The following is a 24496-nucleotide window of genomic DNA, read 5'->3' as shown; positions in this document are numbered from 1 at the left end:
ATAGAGAAAAAACTGAAAGGCCTTGTGTACTATGGTGTGTTTTCATATATATTTTTTTCATTTTAAAAAGATACAGATAACATTCTTCATAGAATTTTAGGAGGTTAGATTTGTCCTAGGGGAGAAGGGCACGAAGATATACAAAGTGTACAAGGTTGTTCACTACAGCAAAAGATCAGGAATTAATGTCCATTGATATGAAATTGGTAAAACAGTGCATCTATTAAAAAGAATGCTGTAGACTTTTGTGCATGGAAAAGAAATGATGTTCAAGAGATATTAAGAGAAAAAACCTAGTACAGAAGTGTCTACACAGTATTCTCACCTATGTGAATTACAAATGAGTATTGCTATGTCTATCCTGTATTAAGAATTATAAGAAAAAGTCTGATGAAGTGTATCAGAGCTTATTGTTAACAGTGGTTACCTTTGTTAACAGGGGTTATCTCAAGGTGCAGTCGAGTTATTGAGGATTTTCATACCTAGCTGATACCTTTTTGTCTTAAACAATGGATGAGGAAAAAAAATTTGTTTTATCAGAGGCACAAGCAGTACTTTTAGGATTAAAAAAGTAATTTAACAAAGCCTTTGAATCAACTTTAAGAAATAAATCCTATAAATATAAATATTACTCTCTTTCATAGAGTTTATCTTACCTCAAAATAGAAAAATGGAGATTATTGATTAAATTGAAATTAACATTTCCAAGATGATGTTGAGACCAGATTTACTCATTTCCTTCAACTTAACATAAAAAACAAGTAAGTATATGAAGTTTTTCTATGTCATTTTGTCAGGAAATGTACCTCACACTGGTTATTGTGGTTTGGTAAAGAAATTGATACGGAAATTTATTTATGAAATCAAACACTTTATTTTTATGTTGTGCTTTATGAAAAGACTATTAAAGTGTGGTTATCTCTAAGCACAAAGATTATGGATTATGATGATTATTTCCATTTCTTCTTACCTCCTTTGCATATTTTTTAAATATTTCATAATAATCACGAATTACTTTTGCAATCAGAAAAAGGTTTTTTAATTGTTATATTAAAGTTAGATGTCTATAAATTTAACACCATATACCTGACCTACGTTAATCTGGCTGTACTTCCTATATAACATCAAATAGTTCTCTTTTTCTCAATGACTGAAGTTTGCAGACTTTATTTACAAACTGAGATCAAATGATTTGTCTTGTGATCACGCTGGTCCCCACCTCTCTCTATCCAAAACGATGAGCCAAAGTCCATCGCATACACCCTGACAAGCAACGTTTTAATGTCATTACTAAACTGACTTTGCAGGCTTTTCATAAGACCTACAGAACCACAAAGAAAGGTCAAAGCAAAGAGAAGTTGTTAGAAAAACTTCAGCTTCTTACATTTTTTCTTAGCCACAATCACATGGTATGCAGCAAATATTTTAGGTTACACTGAGAAAGCTCGAAACTGTAGCTTTGGGTGGGTGGAGTCAGTGTGTGTGTTTTGGGTGTGGGTGTGTGTGCTTGTGCATACTGAGAGAGAGAAGAGAGAAGAGAGGCGAGCGAGAAAAGCATTTCTTCGTGACAATTGACGTTTTTATGCAAAAGGTTTGAGATCCCTGCATGAAAGTTATTAAATACTACATAACATGCATATTATACAACAGCGTATCATAATTACAGTTTGCTTTCAACCAGCTGAAGCCTTTTTGTGTTTTGGTTTTAGCGTCTAAGCCTTGTAAATTATTTCTGACTCATTAGCCTTTTACCCTATGGGTAACGCACAAGCTCCATAAAAAAGTGCATATTTTTCTTAAACCTCTTTTCTAGCAAATGCGTTCATTTGCTTTTTAGCCTCAGAATGTAGATTACCCCAGTGAAAAGCTGCTAAATAATACTCGTCTCCCTCTCTTACATCCTCCTTTCTCTAAAAAAGTCAGTAATAATTAGAAACATATATCTGAAGACCAATTCTTTATTACAATGGGACCTTAAGCTGAGGTGGAGTTGGGTAGTTGGGAGCAGAATGGTATAAACACTACTAGGCCAGAGTGTACCAGTTTGGCCCAAATGACACTTAGAGCTGGATAATTCTTTATAGTGAAGGGCTATACTGCGCACTGCAGGATGTACAACAGTATCTCTGGCCTCTACCAACTAGATGTCAGTAGTGCAGAGTTCCAATTCCCCGATGCGACCACCGAAAGCATCTTCAAGATATTGACAAATATCTCTTAGGGGACAAAATTGACCTTGACTGAGAACCACTGCACTAAGCCAATTCCAATTGTTCCTTTGACCCCATGGTCAACCTCTACCTGCCTAGCCACCCACCAATATGAAATACCCACCCTCATATAAACCCTCCCACTCTTTATGTCAAAGTCCTTGAACATTGCCTGGGGTTCTTCCTCTGAACCATATGTGACCAGTTTGGCTAGGAGGAGAGAAACAGGCACTGGTAACTTTCCCACCTGTCATGGACATGGGTGTTCATGCTTATTACTTTTAATGTGTGTAAGTTCAGGGTCTTGACTTCTGGCGTTCTAAAATGCCCCGTTTCTTTATCCACTAGCCATACTCTGCAACCTCATGCTCCCCAACGAATATTGTTTCAAGCATGATTTATTTAATGTTTACTCTGCCTCACAAGTGTTTTTGTACTATACAATAATGATCCTCAAAATATTTCCTGAAATTGTCTTAGATTAGCGCCTTTTAATAAAAACTGGGGGAAGGTTATAGAATTCAAAAGAACCTCCAAAATAAAAAACAAAAAAAACCACTCCCACTTTTCCTAATTCTTCCCACAACAAAACAACAGATATTAATTCATTTAATTTATATGCCTCCTAATATATCTGAGAGATGTTTATTCTCCCTACTCCAGGTTGTCTGGTGTTTGAAGCATCAAGGAAAATGGAAGAAACATTATTAATGAATTCTTTTCTATGTAAAACTCTGAAAAAATGGATCTACTATTACTGGATTCATAACCTTGAGTAAACACCTTAGTGTCTGCTGGCCTGTTTCATCTTTTGTAAAATGATAATGATGATACCCACCCTCTAGGACATACAGAATGAAATAATCTGTTTTAAACTGTTAGCCCTGTGCCTGACATACAGGTGTTTTATTATAAGTGTCATTTTTCTATGCCACTTCTCTTCTTTGTTCCCAGCACTGTCTAAATAATTTGTGAAGTCCAGTACAAAATGGAAATGCAGTCTTCCTTGTTCAAATGTTAAGCATTTCAAGATGACAACAGCAGAACATTAAATCAAGGGTGGGACCCTTCTAAGCGGGGGGCTCTGTTACTGCATAGGTTGCACACTCATAAAGCCAGCCTTGCTCCCTCCCCTAAAGTTTTCTAGGTTCCACTTGTCTATTCGACTAAATTAAAAGCCACTCTTCAATTTGGCAATTGACAGAGAAATAAATGAAACTAAAGAGGGCTTTATTATGTGTCTTGTTTTTCAACGCTGGCTCACTTCTACTTGAGCTATTGAGTGTAGTGAGCCTAGGGCTCTTATAAAGGAGCAATTTTAATTGGCCATGGTATTTCTACTGTTTGTATCATTTTCAAAATGAAGGAATTAGAAAAAAAAAAATCTTAGTTTTCTACAAGTAATTGGACCCTTGATGATAGTCCAAGAGGTACTTAGGAGCCAAGGAGGCACCTAATTTAAAAGCTTTTTATCTAATCAGTATTCGCAAAGAAAGCAGCATAGGTTTAAATCAGTGTCTTAGATCCTACACTGGAGACTTTTAGGGGACAGGTCCAGCTGTCTAAGAGGAAAATATCCAAAAAGGAAGACTTGGTCTCTAAACCACTGAGTCCCGGCTCTGCCTGTTATTCCCTTTTCTTTAGGGATGCAACAACATGTCCTTTAAAGGTTTCCTCAAGGTTCTCACATCCATATTATCTGTGAAAAAACAAATATGTGTCTGAATATATGTATATGTGCACACACACAAATTTCTCAGTTTCCCGTTGGAAAACGCACGCGCGCGTACACACACCCGCCCCTCCCACACACAGAGGCACACAAAGTATCTTTAACAGAAGGCCAAGAGAATTAACATTGCGCACCTTCTATGTGGCAGGTGTGTTATACACATTGGAATATTAAAGTGTATGTTAGTTTTCCTTTATTCATTTATTTAATCTCAGGACTTTTTTACAGCGAAGAAACTGAGGCCCAGAGTAGTTACGTAACGTGCCCCAAAACACACAAGCTGGTGAGTCTGGATTGGAGATTTTATCTGATTCTGACGCTCGTGTATGGAAACCCCATTCAGTTCAGATGATTACAAACTCAGGGTTCCAATCTGGCACAATCTCTTTGAATCAAACGACAAACTAAATGCAATAAACTTTAACATGCTCGCTAATCATGTTAGTTTACATGGTCGCCTTGCTCTTACCATAATTTTCACCTTTCCCCCCCACCCCATTACAACGAATCGTTCAGTGTCTAAGGGTAAGCGATTTTGCTAACAGTTGATCAAGGAGAACAGGCTGGCCTCCGAGTAAAGATAAAGAGTTAAAATACATGTTGTGGAACTAACTCCGAATACCTCAAGAAAAAGACTAGCAGTTTGGAACAGCAATCCCTCACTTCCGGCCTGGTTGGAGTGGGAGAAATCCTCCGCACGCGGATCCCCACGATTCCCAGCCCGCGCGTCACTCCGAGTAACTGGCTGGTCGGCCCAGACCGCGCAGGCGCGATTGCCGGAGCGGCTGGAGGCGGTCGGCCCTGGTTTCCCTGGAGACCCAGCGGAAGCTGCCGGAAGCTGCGCTGCGGCTGGCCGCGGCGGGATGGAGAAGCTGGGGGTGGAGCTCGAGGAAGAAGGCGGCTGCGACGAGGAAGAGGACGCGGCTCGAGCCATGGAGCAGGCGGAGGCGGGGGCGGCTGTCAGCTCGCCGGCTGTGCCGGGGCCAGCGGAGCCGGGTGGCCTCCCTTGCTGTAAAGGAGAAGGGCGGGGCGGGCGAATGCCCGGGGCGGCGGCGACCGTTGGGTGCGACTGTCCCCGCCCCACTTGGTTCCTTTCTGTGCCTAGCGGGCTGCCCTTCACTGCCTGTCGTTTTGTGGCTGAAGACCAGGAAAGGGATGGCGTCGCCTAGGAGCAGTAGGGTGGGCGCGTCAGATTGTTAGACGTGGGTGCATTTGTAATTTCTCAAAAGAGCCAAATGAAAGCCGAAGAGGCCCCGGGCGGTTAATGATTGCAGAAGTGGAGAACCTTGTCGCCTACTTGTTAGCGGTTGGGGCCCGGCCTTAGCCCGGGCTGGAATAAATGACTCGCTTGGAACCGAAGACGAGGCACGTGTGCAGTGGCCACCTCTCTGGTGACTCACTTCCAGCCTCTGGGCTGAACCTTGTGTCGCTCAACCCCAGTGCCCGGGGACAGGGCTCTCCTTCCATGCCTTTTATTTATTTATTTCTTTAATTAAACTTTTGAAATTTGGAATAATTTTAGATTTACAGAAGTTGCAGAGATAGTTTTCTCTAACGTTAATATCTTACATCACCCCGGTACATTTGTCAAAAAGGAAATTAACATCGGCATAATACAATTGACTAAAGTACAAGCTTTATTCACATTTTACTGTTTTTTTCCACTATTATATTTTTTATTCTAGGATCCAAATATAGAATATCACTGCATTTAAACTGCCTTGTTTTTAAACTGGTGTGAAGAGCTAGAATCTCCTGTTTTATCACTCCTCCCCCCGCAAAAAAAAATTTCCCATGACTATCTTTTTTTTCAAATCTAAGAACTATTTACTCATTCATTCAATTTATCAAGTATTTATCGAGTCTGTTATATGCCAGGGGATTTAGCACAGAACCAGTTAATCCTGCTCTCATATAAGAGCTAAATATTGTCCACTGGAACCCGTAGGGTCTGCTATCTGCAGTATTTATGATTTTTTAAAATTTAAGGACATGCCACTTAGAATAATTTTGTTGGTTTAAATCAGTGATTAAATTTTATGCCGCTTCTAATTTACTCTAAATTTTACGATAAACTTCCAGGTAATAGATTACCTCTTGTGTCTTCCATTATTGATCAAGATTTCCCCCCGCCTCAAATTTATTACTATCCTGAGAAAAACACAGTGCACAAGAAATGCTAAGTAAACAGGGCTGAAGTCCCTGTTGTAGATGTAGTTGCTCTCAGGTTTTTGTAATTTTAAGTTGCTGTAACAAGATATAATAAATTCAAGAAAAAATTTTTAAAATCACTCTGCATTCTTTTTTCTCAGTCCCATGTTTTAAGGAACTGCCAATTGCTCAGAGATGATAAGCAGCCTGAATATATTTTTGTATTTCTTTGCATATTGTGCATCCCTTCATGGTCAAGTGGTGCCAGCAGGAAGTCCTTCATCCAGAGTTATAGTACACATGGATTTGGATTGCTTTTATGCACAAGTAGAAATGATCTCAAATCCGGAACTGAAGGGCAAACCTTTAGGTAATTATGGACGTTGATAATATTTTCATTGTATAATAGGTTTAGCTGCTCATTTATTATATTTATTCTGCCTTATTAACTAAAGATGGATTTTGGAAGTAGCTTTTAAGGTGCTTAATAGACACAATCTTTGCTTCACTACCAGGTGTAAACTTTATAAGCCTCATTTAATGGTGAATATGACGCAAGTAGAATCACAACTGAATAGATGAATAAAAAGACCGTAATAAACTTAGTCTTTTTCTCAATGTTTGAAATTTTACATTCCTCTTATCTCAGAAATGACCTCTTTTGTTACATTTTCATAGATGTTTTCATCTATCTCCTCCCTTTCTAATTTAACTCTTGATTTGTGTAACAGCTAATAAAATCATTGAATTTTGAACAAATCTCTAAATATTAAGGCATAAAGAGCAAGCTTTCCATAAAAACACAAGTATCTTTTAAAATAAAAAGCAAAGAGAAATTTTATATTGAGGATTTATTTATTTTTATTTTTTTCCTTTTTTTAAGCCCTACAGCATCTGGTATTCCTAGGTGGTCTCTCATCCAAGAAATAACCAGGCCCAACCCTGCTAAGCTTCCAAGATCAGATGAGATCGGGTGCATTCAGGGTGGCATGGCTGTAGACTAGAGGATTTACTTTTTATTATATTGGCTTGTTTTAACATTTTATATTTTTAATTGGAAAAGTAAATTTCAAAAATTTTTTATACATGTAAGTATTTAAAGAGCATAAGGAGCAATTTTGATTCATCTGCTGCTACCTTGTGTCTAGTTTGGTTTTATATATCCTGATTCAACCCTGCCTAGTTGATTTCCTGAACAAAGTTTTTGGTATATGCCAAGTTCAATTTAGTTAGGATCTTTAAACTTTCCTAAGGGCGTCAAGAAGTTAGGATTCTTCTAAAGACATTTCAGCTAGTAGCATTGTAACACATGGGCTGGTGACATATAGTGTGAGTACATTTAATTGTGCATTTAAAAACTTTTTTTTTGGTTAAGGGAGTTAAAATCTGATTTTGTATATAGTTCACTGATGAATCTTAAATTATTATTTTTAACCTAGTGATTCTATTTTGGGGCATATATGATACATCAAAAATTTTTATGTGAAATGTTTCTTTGCCTCGTTTAAAATATTAAATTTTAAGAAATGTCTTGCATTGGAGAATGGACATAACCTTTTTTTTCCTACATGTTTGTTTTACATATTTTAAATGAACGTAACTTTCATAGTGGTAAGTTGTCAACTTATGTAAAGAGAAAGGCAAATTTTATCTGTCTTAAGCCACCAATAAACTAGAATTTTTATATAGTCTGTAGATGATCATAATTTAGTCATTTTGATAAGGAGGGGGCTCATAGTGCTGCCTCACTGTATAATCTGTTCTGCAAATGACTAGGAAGAATAGTTCAATAATTAGATCCCTGATAATTGCTGTAGGTTGGCACTTAGAACTTTGCTTTATATTCATTGGACAGTTACTCAGAAGATAAGTGAATTTTTCTAGCAGCAACCAGTAATTAATTGTACTCAGATATTTTCATCTGTTTTATTTTTTAGTAAAACATGGGCTAGAGTTATATAGAGAGTTAATTAATATAAATTAATACAGTTTTGTATTGTCTGAAAAAACTCTAAAAGGATTTTATTTGTATCTTTTCATTGAAGACTCCATTTAACAATATATCAATATATGATCATTTCTGTTAAATTTTATTTTATAGAACTTTGATGAATAGAGGTTGTATTTTTTAACTGAGACCTTTTTCTTCTTATCAAAACACATAAAATTATAATATGGCATTAGTAAATTATATTTTAAGATGTTTCTTCAATTCTGCTCAGTTTTCTCATAAAATATTTATTTTTTATAGGGGTTCAGCAGAAATATTTGGTGGTTACCTGCAACTACGAAGCTAGGGAACTTGGAGTTAAGAAACTTATGAATGTTAGAGATGCAAAAGAAAAGTGTCCACAGCTGGTATTAGTTAATGGAGAAGACTTGACTCGTTACAGAGAGATGTCATATAAGGTTACAGGTACAGATTATGGAAAATATGCTTTTATTTTTCTAATATTTTAAAACGTGTGCATATTTATTACAGTCATTGGAAAGGAAACTGTTTTTAGCATTAATTTTTATATAGGATGCCTATTCACTACATAAATCTTTTAAGACATGTAAAATGCCATTAGTTAATTCCTTTTAGCTAATAACTCTAAAAAATTTATGTGAGAATGACTTTATATAAGTAATGCTGACAAATGTAAAGTTGGAAGGAGTTTGAAATCTGTGATGATTGGTGTCATGTAAATATGAGAAAAATGTAAAACAAAATATAAAAGTGAGAAAATGGCAAGATATACCAAAGAAAGCCGGATATTTTTAACTTTAAATGAATTATGGTAAAAAAAAAGCCTATGTTTCAATGCATTGTTAGTTGGGAGGAGCTTCTGTAATGTTTAACATAATTAAAAACTTGTTAAAAACTATTAGCAAAAATAAAGGGTATATTAATTTCTTTTAGATTTTATATATATACTAAATAGTATAGGTAAACTCTCTACTAAGGTTTGGTTTAAATCATAATATTTTAGTAAATTACAGTAAAAATGAAAATGTGTGTATTGGCGTATTGCAAATCTATATAATTTTTAAATGTTCTTTTATTATTTGTAGCAGTTTTCAGATGAAAAGGTTAACTATAACATCCAAAAGCTCTTACAAATTAGCAAGAAAAAAATAACTAAAGAATATGAATGAATAATTGACAAAAAGAGCTAACACAGTTTCAACTGTTATGTGGAAGAAGAACGTTCAGGTTCATTATTGGCTAAGGAAATTTGAATTAATAAGATATTTTATATCCATCATACTTGCAAAAATATAAAGAATGTGTGAAAAAGTAGAAACAAAGTATTATAGCCTTTTAAAAAACAATCTAGAAACAATTTTTCAAGTTAGAGATACAAGTTATAACACAGTGATATAACCTCTGAGAACTTAAGAAATAAAATGATAAAGACATGTACAAAATGGTGTATTGTAACATGGTTCATAACTGGTAAAAATATGGAATGAAAAGAAATGCTTATGATGAGAATGACTAAACTAAGACTTCTCTACACTGGAATATTAATTGCCATTAAAAAGAATGCATTGGTGCTATATGTTTTATTCATAAAGATATATTTTGTTATTGAGTCAGTAAAAGGCAGGATGTAAAAAAGTATATCATAGTTTTCTATAGGTATTGTATAAAACGATAGCTCAAGCCCTTCCCCTACCTATACGTATATGTGTTTATTTGAGCAGGAAGAGGAATATGAAAGGATATGTTCTAGGTTTTTAACATTAATTACTTTCTAGAGGGGAAGAGGCAGTGCTGAAGGGGGAGGAAGAGATAGCCAAGCAGAAAAGGCAAGACTGTACTTCTAAAACAGCACTGTACATCTATGGAAAATTGTGTGTGTCTGAATATTAAGAAGTTGATTTTTAGTATACACAGAAGAGGTTATATAGTTGTGCATCTTGCCTTTGTTCTTGGTAATCTTTCATATCATTCATACAGCTCTTCCTCATCCTTTTTAATGCCTGCAAAGTATTCCATTATTTTTTGTTCCATACTTATTTAACCAGTCCTCTCATAATATGAAGACAGTACGCCCCACTTTATGCCTGTTATCTCTAAATAATTATTAATAGCAGCTCCTTTTGTTCAAAAATGTCTTGTTTTAAATGATAAATTATATGGTTTCCCTGATAGTGGTGGATTATTAGACTGCTACTAACTTTTAGCTTTTGCAAATACATGCTTCAGTAAACATTTCACATAGAAATATTGGCCTCCTTTTTTGGAGATATCCATAAGGTAAGTTCCTAGAGATTAATTGCTAGATCAAAGGTAATTTGCATTTGAAATTTTGCATACAGATATATGTTGCACTTGAAGTTGTTTTGACACATTGCTAGTATGTATATTCTCACATTGTAAAGATTTTGCCTGATAGGTGAAAAAAATAGTACATGTTTTCTTTACCCAGCTGGTATCAATAGGTGATTCAGAGAGAAGTGAAAATTATTCTCAGTGATTTCAAAGTTTTACTAGTCTTAATCCTAAAAATGAGAATTGATAGTCCTTTTGAATTTATATCAAATCATGGTTTAGTTCAATTTAGGAAACATTTGACTTCAGGACTAAGTGTGGTGATAGACACTGGACATTCGATACATGTAAGTCATTGCCCATTTCTGCGCTTAAGGAATAAGCTGGGGAATGGCTAATCACAATAGTGAATTGTGGTGTATTTTGAAAATTAAGTGGCTTTTCTTTTTGATTCAGTAATAGAAATTATAAATTTTGTTTCGTTTTGCCTTTAAAAACTCCTGCGGAAAATAGAGCTAGAATATATTGTTACTTGTTTTCCCTTTTCTAAGAAGATTATAATTTATGTTCAACACAGTACTTCGAAATCATAATTAACTATAAGCACCAATATTTAATGTACTACAGATACAGAAATTATAGGTATAGGAGATTGAGCTAAATATATTGCTATGACTATCTGCTCAGGGAATGTCATTTTTAAACTAACTTTGTTGGAAAAATATTGCCTTTACTCAAAATGTGGTGCAGGAAAAAAATCCCAGTTAACTGACAACTTTATTAACTGTATTGTGGAACTATCAATCTGTGTAAAACCTTTAACAGCATATTTAATGTAAGCACAGAGTAGCTAAACTAATTCTTGCCAGAACTTCTTCAGTTACCTTTGAGCTCCAATATTATTTACATTTAGAGTTGTTGGAAGAATTCAGTCCACTTGTTGAGAGACTTGGATTTGATGAAAATTTTGTGGACCTAACGGAAATGGTTGAGAAAAGACTACAGCAGCTTCACAGTGATGAAATTTCAGCACTGACTGTGTCAGGCCACATATATAATAATCAATGTAAGTGGGTTCTTATTCATTCTATTTAGTAACTTTAAAGTACATGAATTTCTTAATGTTCGATAAGTTCAGTGAGTTGACTGTCCTGAAAGTTTTATGACTTTTGTGGGCGGTATAGCCATATTTCAGGAATCTAAGAAAACTAAAATTAGATGTTGCTCACGTAGCTCAATCCTCTGCGCACTTCTCATTTCTCCAACACAGTCTGTGCATAGCATTTTTAAGAGCCATACCTCCTTGGGTCATCCTTAAGTTACAGGAGTTGGCTTGATAATATGCTTTTTAGAATAATTTTAGATTCTCCTCTGACTATTTTTAAGCAAAATTTTGAGGTAAACTAAATTTGCCTTAGTTTTTTCTTTTTGTTGTTCTCTTCTATTACCCCAAGGCAACAGGACCCTCATATTGCCCCCTGATTTCTTGAGTTATCCTTGTGGAAGCTCGTTCAGGCCTACCTGTCATCTTTTGTAAGCTCATATTTAATCAGTTCAGATCACCTTTGCCAGCTCTTAACAAGAAAGCAAAGTGGTTCATCTCTTTTGCATATTATAGATGACTGATGGTATTTCCAGGGATACCGGCATTTGAAAATAAGCTGCAGTATGCTCTAGTGAACATCCAATTCGAGTTTCAAGCATCTTGTAACTCTGCTGATGACTTCCACATCATACCACTTAGAAGACAAGCTTCTCTGCTTTTGTGTAATACTTGCCTGCCCTTCTTGCTCCTGGGTCTCAACATGTGCTTCCTCTTATCCTCCTTTCTTGAGAGCTGGTGATCAACCTCCCATTTAATTTCCACCTTTCTGATGTTAAAGATAGAGGGAGAGCTACAATTCTCTTCCAGAAGAAGATGCTTTTCCTGTGTCTTTTGTACCTATGCTCTCGCATCACTGACAAAGGCCGAGTAGCAAGAAGCTTCCAAACATGTTTCTATATGATTTTGATTAGATTTGTTGATTAGAACATATTATGGAGAGTTATGTTTTATATCCTAAAAAGAAAATGTCTTATTCTTTATGAATTATTCTCCTTACAAGATTTTGTTTAAAAAATGCTTTAAACCTATAGAAAAGTTGATGGAATAGTACAACACTCATTATGCCCTTCCACATTAGCTGTATTTTATTCTCTAATTGTTTGGTTGACTTATTGATGAGCCTTTTAAAATAAATTGCAGACATCATGACACTTTATTTGTAAATACTCCTGAGGATAAGGACTGTGTCATATAACTCTGATACCATTTTTACACTTAAGAAAATGTGTTTCCATATAATTTATGTCTGCTTTTCATAAAAGACCTCTTAAATATGTACAGATCTAAAATTGTTTTCAGTAGCATGTATAGCTAATACGTAAAGTTTAGATTCAGATACTTTTCAAAAGTATTTCTTATTGTAATACTTCTATGCTTATTTATAGGTAAACATGAGTAAAAGTCTTACTAATGTCACTAGGAACTTTTTATGAGAGGTCAATTTTCATAATCACTCCCAACGTGCATTTACTATCATAGGCCCTTGAAATTCAATCCAGTGGTAGTTATTTACTTTACAGAATTCCTGTGAAGAACAAAACAGATTAAGGGGGTTACAGTATGGTGGTTTTGGGGGTGATGGTGGTGGATATATGTTAAATAAGCCCTGTATTCTGTTTAAACTCATTTGTAAAAAAGAAAATTAAAATTTTTTTGTGGTGACTTTTAATAACATTGGCTGTTTTTATAGCTATAAACCAGCATGACATCTTGCACATCAGACTACTTGTTGGATCTCAGATTGCAGCAGAGATGCGGGAAGCCATGTATAATCAGCTGGGTCTCACTGGCTGTGCCGGAGTGGCTTCTAATAAATTATTGGCAAAATTAGTTTCTGGCGTCTTTAAACCAAATCAACAAACAGTCTTATTACCTGAAAGTACTCAGGATCTCATTCATAGTTTGAACCATTTAAAGGAAATGCCTGGTAAGACAAATATATTTAAAAAGTATAAATTGGTTTTATTGTATTTATTTAATTAAAAAAATTATAATTCTTAGAAACTGTGTACTTGGCTTTGGAGAAAACCAAAACCCCTAATGTTTTCTGGAGGGAATCTGTATTAGGAAATATATGAAAATCCTTTTTTAGTTTAACCTCCTTTTGTATAGTTTACAAGTTATACCTGGAAACATGTGATCCTTTCTTTCCAGGCCCTGGTTGATACACTTATACTGTAGATTGCATCTAGAGAGTACAGACGGTCTATTACTAACTCTATTTTGGATTTGTATATAAAATATTAGGGCTACAAGAGACCTTCCAAAGCATTTAGGCCAACTTTTTTATTTTAAAGATGAGGAAATTGATTTTCTTGAGGGGTTCAGTGACCTGTTGAGGACATTGGGCAAGTTTGTATCTTTGAAGATCAAATACTTAACGTTTTTATAGACCATCAATAATCGATACGTTAAACTTCATTTCTGGGCCATTACTGGGGAATAAGATGTCATAATAGAATTCTGTGGAAGTGAATTCCTAAGACAACTGAAGAAACTTAACCTTTAGATTAAGTCATAGCTTAACCTTTAGATTAAGTCATAACTTAATCTAACCTTTAGATTAAGTCATAACCTTTAAGTGATAACTTAACCTTTAGATTAAGTCATAACTTCATAATTTTAACAATGTTTTTGTGATTTCAAAATGTGTTATACACTGTCTTGCCTTCCTTAATCCAGTACAATCATAACTTGAAGATTTTTTGGGGATGACCCTGAGTCTGCTTTCTGAAGAACAACTATGTCAGGTTGTAATAAATTGATGACCATATATTGATACATAACATTACCAGCTTTACTTTTTGAATTCTTGTAGTTGATTTTACACCTTTCTCTTTACTTATTGCCAAATTGCTAGCCCTCTTTTATTTCAGCTGTGAAAATATCTGTCACTGCACTTTAATAATTCTCCCTACACCCTCATTACCTTTGATTTCTTTTACTGCTCAAGGAAACCAGATAGCTGTAGAATTAACTTTTTAAATATGAGAGGAGTAAAGGGGCACTAAATTCCCTGAGCATTTCTCCTGTGATGAATATGACTGAGTTTCATGCAAAAACTTTGTGATAGGGGTTTTGCTGATGAGAACATTTGTTGTTGGTTTGTTTTCCAGCTCTTAGTTATATCTGGGATGTTAAATATTGCCAGACATGACTTGTAGATAAATGTATGGTGTTGTGTATAGGAACCAGTTGGGTTTCTGATAAATACATGCTAATTAATTTCAATTGCTCTAGTGACTTTCTTGTTACGTGAATAATAACCATGACTCTTGACTACTTCCACAATGTATGTAATAGGTGGTAAAAATTTAATTTTATCAAAGCAGAATTTATTGGTTGTCTTTATAGTCATTATATTATACTAGGGTTGTTAGGTTTTCAAAGTGGTTCATATAACTCAGAGACCCTGAGCAGAAGAACAACAATCTAATTTTCAGTAGAGTTTGATCTTAGCACAATATTAATTATGAAATTTAAAGACATGGTTGATATATTTTTAATATTTTAAGTTTATTTTATATATTTAAATATTGATATATTTTTAATATTTTAAGTTTATTTTAAGGAGAAAAGCTGTTGTAACACTATGCATTTCTTTTTGTTTAGGTATTGGCTATAAAACTACCAAACGTCTTGAAGGGCTGGGTATCAGTAGTGTGCATGATCTTCAGACCTTTTCATCCAAAATATTAGAAAAGGAATTAGGAATTTCAGTTGCTCAGCGTATCCAGAAGCTCAGTTTTGGGGAGGATAACTCTCCTGTAACACCCTCAGGACCACCTCAGGTGCATAATAATGATACTTATTTTAATTGAGTACTGGTTGCCACATTATTTAAGATAAAGAGTTCTAGTTTTAGTACTGTGTTTTTACTGTTCTAGTTTGCTTATTATGTTAGTACATGATCCCTTTTTTATGAAGAGGCTAATTTATTATATTAGATTAATAAATATTCTTAAATTGAATCCATGAATTGGTATTTAAATCTCGAGTTAGCCATTTTGATTGAATGCTACTTAATTTTAACAGCCTATATTACATATATGAGGCAGAATATTTTAATTTTTAAAGTCTTGTTTTTAGAGTAGTCTCATGATTTAGGAAATGGAGAAAGGTATAATCATCCAGTTCACACTGATTAATATTTTTCCTGTGTTACGGACACACGCTAAATGCTTTATATACATTAGCCCGTTTAATCTTCACAACAAACTTTCAAGGTAGGTAGTACTGTTGTTCATTTGTATCCTTTCCCCTTCCTTTCTCCCTCTCCCTCTCATTCCTTTTTTAAGATGAGGATACTATATTTTAGAAAGGTTAAATAACTTGCCCCAGGTTAAACTCAGATTCAAGTCTTAGGAGATTAAGAGCCTTGCTGTAATCATATAGAAAAGCTTGGAGCTGGTACTCAAGCTTTATACTTTTCTTGACTTCCAGTGCACTTTCTGGTGGAGTACAATAACTTGCAGATAAAACGAGTTAATATAAAGGCGAACTAAATGGCTCAAACTAAGCATGAGAGATGTTCGTAAAGAATGTGTTGATTTATTTGATATTTATACTGATAATTGGATATTCGAGTTTATAATAACTATTTGTGCTTCTTTGGTAGTCCTTTAGTGAAGAAGATTCATTTAAAAAATGTTCATCAGAAGTCGAAGCGAAAAGTAAGATCGAAGAATTACTTGCTAGTCTTTTGAACAGGTGATTTTCTGTTTTACAATATCATCCTATATATTCTGTATATAGTATATGGAAAGAAACTTGATGTTCTATCTTGGAACTAAACTTATAGATTAGTTGGAGACTAAGCAGTAAAAAAATAGATCTTTTATCACTGAATTTCTCTACATTATAAACTATTGCAAAGATAGTAACAGATGCTTCTAACTAAATTTAATCCATTTGGTTCCATTGGTTTTTAGTAACATTATGGTTATATCGTGGATCTTAAGCTGCTGATAGTAACCTAGGGGGATTTTTTGGATTCTCTTGATCCATCCACCTATAAATTTGTGACAGTTGAGGATAGGAAATTATTAAGAGCAATAACGATGAAGAAAGCAGAAGTACGCTTATATCTCCTTTGCCTCAGATGTGAAAGAAAATGGAGTCAGACAAAAGAATAGCTAAATGGTGCTGTGTGCGCAGTGAGCGATTGTGGGTCTGTGCAGGGTTACTAGACTGTAAGTACATGAAGAGCGTCAACTGGGATTGAGCATACAAAAAGCATAGCATAAGCTGAACAAGACATTTAGTTTTCTGATGCTCCTCTGCCATTATATATGTATTTCTCAAGACTCCGTAGAAGAGTATTATTTCGTTTCCTCCCATTTCTTTGATTTCTCAAAATGGGGTGTCAGATATCTAACAGTTTTAGGTACATGTGCTTTTGTAATGATGCTAAGATGGCTAACTGTGGCTAGAGAAAAAGGTGTTTGAATGACTCTTAAGTCTCAGAAAACTGAAGAAATGAAATTTCCTGCAGATTTGCTGTCACATGCAATGCGGTTCTCATGTCTTGAGCAGAGCCAGCCATACAGCTCATCATTTGCTGCATGCATCTGTGGCTGACTCTATGACCCAGCTCCAGTGGTATGACTCATGAGCCCATGAATATGCTAGCAAAACTGGGTCATTTGCTTTGCTTCAACTAAATATAAGACTAATGTGAGAAGCCTGGCCATTGGAAACAGTTCTTCACATAGAAAAGCCATAAGAAGTATAAATTTTACAGGTTCTCTTATTTGAAGAATCAGCCTAGAAATGAGACTAGGTAATCCAAACCTGAGAAATACCAACTATTAATCATTTATCCCTATTTCTGTTTGCCATTCCGTCTTTTATACCATGGCCCCTTATTTCAGTGATTGAAGCCTAATACCATCTAAGTGACTGGCAAAAAAATAATTGTGTATATGTGAATGTATTTTCCTTCTAGAGTATATGATGATTAATAGTGTAGGTATGTAAGAGGTATAAAATCATCTAATTTTTTATCTACTAAGCACTAGTTTAATATTGCTTAGAAAATAACTATAATCTAGTATTTCTTAATTAGTTATAGGAACCAAATCATAGTCTTTGAATTGTATAATGACAATAGAACAAGTTTAACTGGAAGATATTTAAACTGGTAACATGTGTATAGGAACCATTTAAGATACTTATTATCTTAGTAAAGCAGCAGTCAAGAAATTTTTTGATTAAGCAGTAAGAGAAAAAAATTATTTACTACAAAATTCTACATTTTCCCATTTGAAATCTTCAATTTAAGTATGTTTAACAATGTACAATATTTGTATTTTATATTCGTGATTTTTTAATGTGTTGCCATACATATAAAAAGGAAAATATTATTTTTTAATGACATAGTTTCTGTAGTAAGTAGATTTTTTACTTTTTAAATGAATTTTCTATATCATTAAAACTTTTTCAACACTAAAACCAGGACCATTTGGATAGAACACTTTTGAGATACATACATATGTATTTATCTTCCTAAATATAGTATATAATTGATCTTTCAAGTTATTGCTTTAATATGCCACATACTGGTGATATTATTACTGGTTCTCTTGGATCTATTTGGGGAGTGCTCTTCGATGAGAATAATCTCATTAATTTTTTTTTGGTAATCATATTTTTAAAAAATGTTAAAAACTGTCGTTTTTCACATATTTGCTTCTGTCAGTGAATGGTTTTCTCATTTTCTTAAATTTCCTGCTGATTTTAATATGTTGCTTTTAGTTATATTTTGAACTTGGATTATAAAATGGTTTGTTATAATTATATCTTCTTTCTTTCTTTTTTAATGGTAGCACTTAATTCTGAGTGAAGCCTGAGAGCCTTACATTTAAAATTTAGTGCTTAGAAAGTAGTGACCCACAACATTTTCCTCAGCAGGAAAGGAGAGGAGACAGTGCCCATTCACTTACTCTTGTTGATTAAGGAGAGGTTTGGGACATTTAGATGGAAATTATCATTTACAGAACTTATACCATGTGCCAGATACTGACATGGAACTTAAAATAAAATGAAATAAAATAATTTTAGTGCATACATTGCAAAATTTATTTGGGCTATTTAGGGACTTTTGTTATTTACTGTCTAGTTAGCTCTATTTATAATTGTTATAGTTAGTAACGTGGCACCTTTAGATAAATGAGAAGTATTAGACAATTTGAAAAATCTTTAGATAAAACTTTTTCTAATTCCTCGTTTCTCCTTTATTTTTAGAGTATGCCAAGATGGAAGGAAGCCACATACAATAAGATTAATAATCCGTCGGCATTCATCTGAAAAGCACTGTAGCCGTGAGAGTCGTCAGTGCCCTATTCCATCCCACATAATTCAGAAGTTAGGGACAGGTATGGGCTAAATTTCTAATAATTTAATTGGTAGGTTAAACACTTAAAAAAGCAAACTTTGAATTAGAAATATGATCCAAAGATGGAGGGTCTTTGCAGGGAATTAGTGAGCTGTTAAATACCTTTATTCTGTCAGAAATGTTCACCAGAAAACTTTGTTGTTATTTTTTAATAGATAACGAAAGTAAAGACTCAGTTAAAAATGTTTCTCAAGTTCAGAGAAAACGAAACTATGATAATTATATGGCATGAGATAACTTCTTTATGGGCATTTAGATTGTTTCCATTTCTTTTGGCTATTATGCAAAAGGATGCTGTGAACACTTGCTGGCAAGTCGTTGGGTGGATACATGCTTTCGTTTATCTTGGGTAGATTACAAGGAGTAGAACTGCTAGGTTATATGGTAAGTTGAACTAAGAAACTACCAAACTTTTTCCAATGTGTGAGTAAAAATTTACATTCTCACCAACAACGTATGAGGGTTCCAGTTTTTTCTTATTCTCACAACATTAGATATTGTCATTTGCTCTTATGATAGTCATTCTTCTGGCTGTGTAGTGGCATTTCATTGTGTTTGTTTTTTCTTTTATGGATCGTGCTTTTGGTATCATATGTAAAAATTCTTTGCCTAACTCTACAAAGGTGTAAAGAAAACTCTAAGAGGTACTCAAGGGCTGAGGACAAGTACCCAAAGAAGGACAAACTTGGAAAGGGGAGACCCCCCCCCACCCCTCAAAGAAAATGTGTGGCTGCAGAACACTGGGTGATGGAGAAATCCTTTGAGTTACCTGGCCTAGAGTTGGTCCATAGTTATTGGGCCAAGGGAAATCCACCTGCTGACAGATGAGCTGAGGCTAGTCTGTGAGCACACAGGCGGAATTGGACGTTGGGAGCTTGCTCACTGGCAGAGCAGCGAATAAGCTGGTGTCCATGTCAGGAGGGCTACTGTTAACAGCCCTCCATGATGCAGGCCAGCCGAAGCTGGTGGGTGGTTGTGTTGAAGGAACCTACATTCTTCTGCTAGCACAAACCCAGAGGGTATGGTGCCTGCATGGGAAGAGCTGGAGGACACAGCCCTCCGGAGTATAGGCAAGTCAAGGCTGTTAGGTGGATGTGCAGAAGGAGTCAGGACACTGTTCACGGCATTGGCCTGTGTGCGCTGGTATTGGAATTGGTGGTGGCACGGTCACATGGTCGCTAGGCTTGAGCGGGAGCTTGAGGTTGCTGAGAGACTTCGCATGCCACACGTGTTGTGGCAGAGCACTATTGGATGTCCCCACACATGTACCACAAACAGACCATGAGATGGAAGCAAGAGAAAGTAAATAGTGCATTGGAATCAGGAGAAGCCCCACTTCCTCTTTTATGATCCTCCAGTGCTCTCTACTGTCGAAGCTTAGCAGGTTCAGTGTTAAAGCATTTAAGGAGTCCAACCCATTATCACAGAATTTGGAGCTGAGAGGCAATAATTTGTTAGTAGGCGTAGTTGTACTGTCGTTCTCCTCTATATGATGTGTCATTTGTCTCTTTCTTAGGAGTTTGACTATCATATGTCTGAGTGTGGAATCTCTGTGTTTATCCTACTTAGGATTTATTGAGCTTTTTTGATCTGTAGAATAATTTTTTAAATAAAATTTGCAAAGTTTTTGGCTCTTATTTCTTTAAATATCCTTTCCTTTTTTCTCTTCTCTTGGACTCGTACTACGCATATGTTGATATGCTTGAAAATGTCCTACAGGTGTGTGCGGTCCCGTTCATTTTCTTCTTTCTTCTTCTTTTTTTTTTCTTTCCTTTTTTATTGAGCTGTCGAGTTCTCTGATTGCTTTGTCATCTTACAACTGCTGTTGCCCGTCTAGTGATTTTGTTTGTTTTGGTTATTGTACTTTTTAACTCTGGAATTTCCTTTTTTCTTTGTATGTTTGATTTTGTTTATTGAGATTCCCCTTTTCTTGGTGGTTATCATATTTTACTTTAATTCTTTAAAATGGTTTTCTTTAATTCTTTGAACATATCCGTAATAGCAACTTCGAAGTCTGCTAAATCCAACTCAGTTTCTATTGACTACTTTATCCCTCTGAATATCAATCACATGCTCCTATTTTTTTGTATATATTGTAATATTTTGTTGAAAACTGGACATTTTATATAATGTAACAAATTGGAATTTTTTTTTCTTGTGGGCCTTGTTTTTGTGTTTGTAACTTGTCTGGACTTAAGCTGCAGAATATACCTTTCCTATGATGTGTTGCCAGACTTCTCTGCTCAGCTTTTTAAAATTAAAAATTTTTATTTTAGCTTCCTGGGAAGTTATGCCTGTGTCTTCACAGTTTAGTGGTTAGTGAATGATTGGTCAAAGGTTTTGCTCAAATGTTAGAGCTGGAAGGCTTCTACCTTCTGTCAACAGATATGTACATGGGTTGGAGAACCCTTTCACAATTTGGGCCATTTCAAGTCTGCCTTGGCTTTTACTTTCTGCTAGGCCGGACATCTCCATTGGTTTGCTCATTGCCATTCCAGGCAGGGTCGTGTGGAGAGCTGGGGTGCTCTCTGCCCTTCACTCCACGTGCACATAGCCTCTTGGTCAGTTGGGATTGTAAGGACAATTTATCTAGGCCCTCTGTGGTTTTTTCATTTCCAGATCTGGTTAAATTTATGGCTGGCCCACTGATCTATCTCTCACTGCAACCACAACTGTAGCATTAGGCTAGAGAGCTGTACCATTTCTCCATTCGTTTCCTACCAGGTTTGTTCATTTTATTGGCAACACTGTTAGGTATTTTGCTCTGTGCTTCAAATCAAGTTTGTCCTCTCTGGCACCAAAGCTGCTGACTTTTACAGCCAGCCTCACCCTGGTAGAACTGCTTTACGAGCTGAGCCGTGTAAAGGGGGCTGTGAACAACCCCAAACAATGAGGCTGCTGTCTCCCACTCTCTTAACTAAGTTCTAGCAGCTTTTCATAAATCAGTGTTTCATACTTTAATTGTCTTTGGTTTACTTAGAGATCCTCAAAATGGTTGCTTTTGACAATTTTGTTCAGTTTTATTATAGTTTTATGGAGAGATTTTTCTGACATCATCACTCCACCATAATCAGAAATCCCATATTTCAAATGTTTTGAAAACTTATACTGATTTGGCATTTCTGTGATATCTCAGTTTCATATATATTGTTGAGAAGTTCCAATGATATCTGTACAGGATTTTAATTTAGATTAAACACTTAATATTATAAATTATGATATAATGTGTTTAGATATTGTCTTCTTAAACATTTTATTTAGGAAATTATGACGTGATGACTCCATGGTTGATATACTTATGAAACTTTTTCGAAATATGGTGAATGTGAAGATGCCATTTCATCTGACCCTTTTAAGTGTGTGCTTCTGCAATCTTAAAGCAATAAATACTGCTAAGAAAGGGACTATTGATTATTATTTAACGCCATCATTATCAACAACTTCACGCTCTGGCAAGCGCAGTTTTGTAAGTACACTGTTACTGGATTTGTGTGGTTAAATTAAAAAATCTAAGCTTGTATTTAACTTATGTAATTTAGAGATTCTTTTGGGTGATGTCGTTTGAATGGCTTACATGTACATGGTACTGATCATGGTATGGCGGCTAGCCTTAGGTATGTTGTACCATGATGGAAGAGGAACACATACGCGTCACCGGCTAAAAAGGGAAAACCATTATGAGGATTTCCTCTTTTGGAGATGTTGAAACATTTTATAACAGTATACAGGGATCTAATGATTAGCTCGTAAATATGAAAATATTTCAGATATTGGAAATTGGATCCTTTTATCTGTTAATGTTTACATAAGCTATCGGAACTTCCCCTCTCCCCCTTAATGTTTTTGTTAAAATGTTTAAGTTTTTTTGGTTTTGAAATTAAATTGAATTCAAATGCATACCTACTTTCTGGCTCAGTGCTATCTAGGAAGGAAACCTCTTCCTGGAATAGTGAGTAAAGATCCACACAATAATGTGACTAATTGTGGTGGATTAATCATCTCTAGCTGTTTGAAATTAGCCAAAAAGATTGAAGTTTTTGAGTAGGATAGAAATACGTTGGTCAGAAAATAGATATAGATACACTCCAGCAGCATGAATATTTAAAAGGTATTAGATATCTAAATTATTCTGTTATCTTTGTGTTCTAGAAAATGAAAGACACTCATATGGAGGATTTATCCAAAGACAAAGAAACAAATTGGGATTTTCTACCAACTGGAAGAATCGAAAGTACAAGAACTGGGGAGTCTCCACTAGATACTATAAGTTTTTCTAAAGAAGAGGACAGTGATGAATTTCCACTTTCCTCACTTCCTGAGGGTATTGACCAAGAAGTCTTTAAGCAACTTCCAGTAGATATTCAAGAAGAAATTCTTTCTGGAAAATCTATAGAAAAAGTTCAAGGGAAAGGAAGTTTGAGTTGTCCCTTACATGCCTCTAGAGGAGTATTATCTTTCTTTTCCACAAAACAAATGCAAAATAATCCCTTTAATTCTAGAGATCATTTATCCAATAGCAAACAGATACCCTCTATATCTCCCTGTGAACCAGGAACATCAGGCTTAAATAACAGTAGTTCCTCTTATCTGTCTAGCCAAAAGGATTATTCACATTATTTAGACAGTAGCTTAAAAGATGAACGAATGAGTCAAGGACCTAAAGAATCTCAAGGATTCCACTTTTCTAATACAAACCCCTCTGTATCTATTTTCCATTCATTTCCAAATTTGCAGAGTGAGCAACTTTTCTCCAAAAAACACACTACAGATAGCCATAAGCAACCAATAGCAACAGTCTCACATCATGAAGGACTTCTAGGAAATGGAGAGCAAGATTCTACTGATGAGAAAATTATTCTTCCTTCTGATGTTGATCCTGAAATTTTCTATGAGCTACCAGAAGAGGTGCAAAAAGAACTGTTGGCTGATTGGAAGAGAACAGGGTCAGATTTCCACATTGTACATAAATAAGCGTGTTCAGAGCAAAAGGTCTAAAAAGCAAGGGAAAGACTGTTGTTTTCAGATTAGTAGTTTATTAAGCTCCTATAAATTAAACACTAATAGATATGCAATAATGTAGAAATCTAATATAAAGTGTACCAAATAAAGCAAGAATAGTTATGGGAAGTAAATTCTGGCACAATGTATAAAAAATTCATAACAGAAGAAATAATGTAAAATACTACTTTCCTCTTGTTTCTAAAACTATTTTATATTGCTTTTCAATAAAAATATCATGGTCAGCATTAGTACATTTTTCATAAATTGAATGAGAAAATACATACGCCTGCATATAAAACAGTAGGCTAGCCAAATCATTGCTATGCTATAGCAAAGAACTTTTTTTTTCTGTGAAATACAGAATGGCTCAAGAAATTCAGCCCATTAGGAAACAGCCAAATAAGAACTTCTACTGCCAACTCACCTGTTAAAAATGTAGATATCTTTGACTGAAGTACCATGTACTATTTAATAAGTTGATTTTTAAAAAAATACCAAAGTGGTGTATATTCAGTTAATGGCTCCTTTTACACCTAGAACCTACCACAATGCCCGGCACACAGGGCACTCAATAAATAACAAATAATAAATTTTGCGGCAGGGCCCAGGTGGGGATTTGGGCGGGGGAGCGTACATG

The 24496-nt window shown here is 35.1% G+C and overlaps 1 protein-coding gene and 1 pseudogene across 1 annotated transcript; one reads left to right on the top strand and one right to left on the bottom strand.

Moving 5' to 3' along the window:
* Positions 1-4769: 4769 nt before the first annotated feature.
* POLI (DNA polymerase iota) lies at positions 4770-24101 on the top strand. The gene is given in 11 exon segments (XM_039841222.1): positions 4770-4953; positions 6353-6463; positions 8345-8509; positions 11271-11423; positions 13153-13389; positions 15075-15253; positions 16081-16172; positions 18708-18838; positions 22120-22140; positions 22143-22324; positions 23008-24101. Coding segments are annotated over 11 exon segments (2241 nt in total). The 5' UTR covers positions 4770-4805; the 3' UTR covers positions 23830-24101.
* Positions 6976-7094, bottom strand: LOC120590328 (uncharacterized; annotated as a pseudogene).
* Positions 24102-24496: the final 395 nt, after the last annotated feature.

Source organism: Pteropus medius, unplaced genomic scaffold (genome assembly GCF_902729225.1).
Source record: "Pteropus medius unplaced genomic scaffold, Ma_sr-lr_union100, whole genome shotgun sequence".
Classification (NCBI taxonomy): domain Eukaryota; kingdom Metazoa; phylum Chordata; class Mammalia; order Chiroptera; family Pteropodidae; genus Pteropus; species Pteropus medius.
The sequence above is the reverse complement of the archived record's forward strand: the minus strand, read 5'-3'. Positions and strand labels throughout refer to the sequence as shown.